The sequence below is a fragment of the Antrostomus carolinensis genome, unplaced genomic scaffold, assembly GCF_000700745.2.
Source record: "Antrostomus carolinensis isolate BGI_N321 unplaced genomic scaffold, ASM70074v2 scaffold4730, whole genome shotgun sequence".
NCBI classification, from domain to species: Eukaryota; Metazoa; Chordata; class Aves; order Caprimulgiformes; family Caprimulgidae; genus Antrostomus; species Antrostomus carolinensis.
The window spans coordinates 15,616-20,567 of NW_010290429.1; the positions used below are offsets into that span (position 1 = coordinate 15,616).

At 47.0% G+C, this 4,952-nt stretch overlaps 1 protein-coding gene across 1 annotated transcript; it reads right to left on the reverse strand.

Moving 5' to 3' along the window:
• Positions 1 to 1,174: 1,174 nt before the first annotated feature.
• Positions 1,175 to 4,836, reverse strand: RPL6 (ribosomal protein L6). Its single transcript, XM_010173049.1, has 6 exons — positions 4,600 to 4,836; positions 4,405 to 4,503; positions 3,540 to 3,683; positions 2,425 to 2,473; positions 1,872 to 2,056; positions 1,175 to 1,377 (listed from the first exon to the last, which is right to left on the reverse strand). The coding sequence occupies exons 1-6, from the start codon at positions 4,834 to 4,836 to the stop codon at positions 1,225 to 1,227; spliced, it is 867 nt and encodes a 288-aa protein (XP_010171351.1). The 3' UTR covers positions 1,175 to 1,224.
• Between the last annotated feature and the right edge of the window lie 116 nt (positions 4,837 to 4,952).

A 4,952-nucleotide genomic window follows, 5' to 3' on the forward strand; every position in this document is an offset into this window, starting at 1 on the left:
CTTGTATGAATTTGACAAAACCTCTACTCCCTGTCAAGTTTGACCCCTTTGGCTACTTTCAGCTGAGAATTAATGGGAAGACAGATGGTGCAGTTACATAAGCCTGGTTTCCTGCATAAGTCTGGCTAAGAAAGAGCTCAGGCTTGCCAGATTTGTTATGTACATCCTCATTTTTTCTAAGAGCAGAGCTATTACTACCCAAGCATCTCCTTCCAGGTATCTGGTAACTGACCTCAACAGAGAAAGAAAACAAACAACCTTTCTCAACTCGCTTTCTGACAGTTTTTAGGATTGGAAAAATTGCTGAGATTCCATAAAATTCTCACAATAGAAACATGCTTGCCTTTCACAGAAACACTTTCTGCTTTTTAACTCATTTCTGAACTTACAGAATTAAGAATCATGCTTTTTACCTTTCTGATCTAAGCAGGTATTCTTCCTGACATTACAGTCCACATGGATAAACAAAGAACAGGAAAAAAATACAGCATTTGGGAAAGGACATATATTCCAAATTTTGTTACTGTTCCAAGTTACCCTGCAAAACTCTTAAACTTACTTCAAAACGTAAGGCATAGCTCCTGAAATGTCTTTTAAAAATTGCTCTATTTGCTGAGGTTTATGTGGTGATTGATGGATCAAAGCTCTTTGTCAGAAATACCATCTCAAAGCTGTACATGAGCTTTAAAATGCTAACGAGGCACCCAGCAGTGGTTCAGGGCTAGGACCTGGCTCTTCCCAACAGACACCTGAAGCACTGGGTTCAGCTCAGTGAGGGTGCAGAGAAATACACCAGTGCAGACACTGGGCTGGATGTTTACTCTGGAATGTGTCCTGATGGGTAATCAATCCAGTATGGAAATCCTCTTTCCCAAAAGAGAATCTGTTTGGGGTTTTTTTTTCCCCCCTCCAACTCATTCATAGTTAAGATAACTGAAATTCAAGTGCCAATTCCTTTCTGGTTATACTGAATAGGGGAAAAACCCCAACCCAAATCCCAACTAACCCCCACCACACAAAACCCTCACGCACACTAAATTTTAGTCATCTGTATCCAGTCCCTCAGAATTTCATGCCACAAGCAGTCTCACTATCCTTTAACTAACACGTATTGCAAGATCTGTGCGACACTTTCTATTCTGGATTGCAATGAAGACACCAGAAATCCTTGCTCTTTTTTTTTTTTTTTTTCCTTTCAAATTTAATGTGGTGTTTTCTGAGCAGTTAAAACACCAATTTGTGAGGATAGACTCCATTTGAGAGACAGAATGTAGAACGCAGGTACCCACGGAGCTGAGGCACCTTCTTGATTTGCGCAAGGACCTGTGAATCCACCGCCTTCTGGTCTGTCTTGCGCTGCTCCGTTAGCTCGTATTTCTAGAAAGTACAAAGAATAATGTTAAAATCCTGTAGAGCAACCTCAGACTCTTCTACAGAGATGAGAAAATTCAGGGCAAACCCTGAGTTCTGGCATTTTCAGGAAATCTTTTCTCTATTTGTTCTAAATATGGGAAAGGTGGTAGGAGAGCGGAGGTGGTAGGGAGGACTGAAGCCACTGTTTGGCGTGTGCCACAGATCGCAGAGCCAGCAGCACGCTGTTGGTGGTATCAGAACAGCAAAGGTGTTTCTCAGTCAAAAAAGACACTGAACTGGAATAATCATCGCTGCTGTTCTGCTAAGGTAAAGAATCCCCACATTTAAAAGGGGTTCATCTCAATGCTGCTGTATTAATGCATTTTAATGGCATGACCTCACTTTATTGAGGACCACTTAAAATTAAATTGGTCACTTGTTTCATGGTATTTTCCCCTTTCCAGCCTGGCTTTAAGTAACAAGGGCATTCAAAAAGAAAGAACAATCATGCTCCTTACTTCTTTTTCAGTGTCAAAGATCTCGCCTTCCTGGTGCTTGGGCTTACGCAGCCTCTTCTTCTTGAAGTAGGCATCAGTGAGATGCTTGGGAATTTTCACTCCAGAGATATCAACCTTTGTAGATGTAGCAATAACAAATTTCTGATGGGCCCTACGCAGAGGGACACGATTGATAGCCAAGGGTCCTAAAGAGAGAAAGAACAAGGTGAGCTGTCCTGGCAACCACCACTGCTTTGGAGTTCAATTTTTGTAGTGTAGGAGGTAACTAGTTTCTTCAGAGATGCCTACAGCTAAAATCTGATCAACAAAGCCCCTTCCCACAGCCTCTAGAAATGCCAAAAAATGTTTCCTGGTATCTTGCAGGTGCTGAAGCTTAATTGCCTCTCCTCCACCTCCCTGGAAAGTCACAACTCCACTTAGTTACACAAACACGTGATGCGCCAAACCATCCGCATGCAGAGCTGTATGTAACACTACTGACCCCAGAGATAAACTTAAAAACCCCCCAAAAACCACCTCCTCAAAACAAACAAAAATCATCACACTTAAATACCTGTAACCAGCAGAAGGCCAGTATCAAGTTGCTTCAAGAAGACGACACGCTGAAAAGAGATGAGATGTGACATCAGGTCCCAGTGCTCTGAAATACTGCCACCAAACTGGGACCGCGCCCACACCCAGCCCCCGTTACTGGCAGAAGCACCAACCAAGCACCCAGTCAGGGACACAACTGTGTGACACGAGGAGTGACCACGCAGGAGCCACGAGGAGTGACCACGCAGGAGCCACGAGGAGTGACCACGCAGGAGCCACGAGGAGCGACCACGCAGGAGCCAAGGTGCCAACGCTTCCCAGAGCGGAGCTTTGCCAGTTCCCACACCCATGGCAGATCCCGACCCTCCAGGCTGAGCAAAGCCAGTTTGTGTATTTTCCAGCTCTCCCCATCCCAGGATGGTGACACAGCCATCCTGTTACCCAAATCCTTGGGACACACTAGTTAAAAGCAGGAACTAGATAAAACCCAGAGGGGACCACAACACAGAGCATGGTCAGAGCCATCCCCCAGTTACATTTTACTCTTCCTGGTCAAGTTTTCCTCCCTTGAACAATATTTTTTGAAGTAATGTGACAACTGAAGCCAAAGAATTCAGGAAAATAACTAAAGTCAGTCAAGACCTGTGAGCAAACATCATTAAGATGCAGAGCATGGCTTAATGTAACAGCCAAATGTTACCCTGATAATGAGATTAAGAAAGAAAATGCAATTCTTCCTTTGCAATAGATAGTCCGAGACAAAGTTTTGGCCTCATTGCAACAGCGACAGAAACAGGGTCGGGGTCTCATCCTGCAGCGCAGGGTCAGCACGGCACCAGCCTACGCGCTTTCCTGCGCCGCTGCAATCAATTTTGTCTCAGTACCCAGACCAGCTTCACCCCCAGCTCTGTGCTTAGAACAACATCAATTTAACGACTGTTCCCCTAAAGGTGGGACAAGAGAAAGCACCTGGGCAGAATTCACAGACAAACAGATGCACATCTTGCGGCTGAGCAGTGCCCTGTGACATAAATCCCAGGTAACTCTGCTCAGTCAAAACATCCCAGCACAGAAAAGTCGTGAAGCCAGCGCGGAGTCCTGGTGGGGAGGAGCAGAGGAGGACGTTCCTGTTACCTTGCCCCTGTGACGGCCGGTCAGGAGGATCAGGACGGTTCCTGGGGTAATGGAGGCCCTCAGCCGCCTCTTGTGCTGGGAAAAGGGCTTCTTGCCGTGACTCAGAAGCTTGCGAGGAACATCTTCGGTGGGATAGTATCTGGGCTAGAAAAAGAGAAGCAAAACGTTGCAGCACCCTCTATTCCACGACACAAACAGCTTTCACCACAGCTTAGATTCCGCCTTTCTCAAGAGATCACAGAATCACTGAATGTCAGGGATTGGAAGGGACCTCGAAAGATCATCCAGTCCAACCCCCCTGCCAGAGCAGGAACCTCAATGAGATCACACAGGAAGGCGTCCAGGCGGGTCTTGAATGTCTCCAGAGAAGGAGACTCCACCCCCTCCCTGGGCAGCCTGTCCCAGGGCTCTGGCACCCTCACTGGAAAGAAGTTTCTTCTCAAGTTGAAGCAGAACCTCCTGTGTTCCAGCTCACACCCATTGCCCCTTGTCCTACCATTGGGCATCACTGAGAAGAGCCTGGCTCCATCCTCCTGACATTTGCCCTTAACATATTTGTAAACATTAATTAGGTCTCCCCTCAGTCTCCTCTTCTCCAAGCTAAAGAGCCCCAGCTCCCTCAGCCTTTCCTCAGCAGGGAGATGCTCCACTCCCTTCATCATCTTGGTGGCTCTGTGCTGGACTCTCTCCAGCAGTTCCCTGTCCTTCCTGAACTGTGGGGCCCAGAACTGGACACAATATTCCAGATGCAGCCTCACCAGGGCAGAGTAGAGGGGATGCCATTTCCCTGACGATGACCTGATGACCTTCATTCACTCCCAGGTCACACACAGCAGCTTTTCCCCGTTCCTCTGCTTTTTCTTACCATTTTGCGGATCTTCACCACGCGGCTGCCCCCGTTCTTGTCTCCACCAACCGGTTTGGTGATGGTGGCACGTGGCTTTTCTTTCTTTTTCTTTTCTATCTGTATACACAAAGAAAAAGGGAAAACGGGGTGAAATTTCAAACCAAAGTCACCCTGAAAAACACGATTATTTAACCACAGTAGCTCCCGACCCACCTTTGTCTCCGGAGCAGTGTACTTGCGCTTGTACAGAGCTTTCCTGGCGTACATGGCTGAGCGGGAATATCTCCCGATGCCCCGGGCCAGGACAGGGTTACGGCTGGCATGGTGCTTCCTCACTCTCTTCTTCTTCTCGCCTCCTTCCTTCTGCCCAGCTTTCTGCTCAGCTGGCTTCTTCTCACTTGGCTTCTTCTTGCCAGGCGCCTTCTCGCTTGTTTTTTTCTCACCCGCCATCTATGGATGCAAAAAAGATTAGAAATTGTGACTTATCACAGAGGAGTGTCCGAGTTACATCAACACAATCAAAGGATCAGAACTTGATCCCTCGCAGTGCGTTAACAGTTACCAGC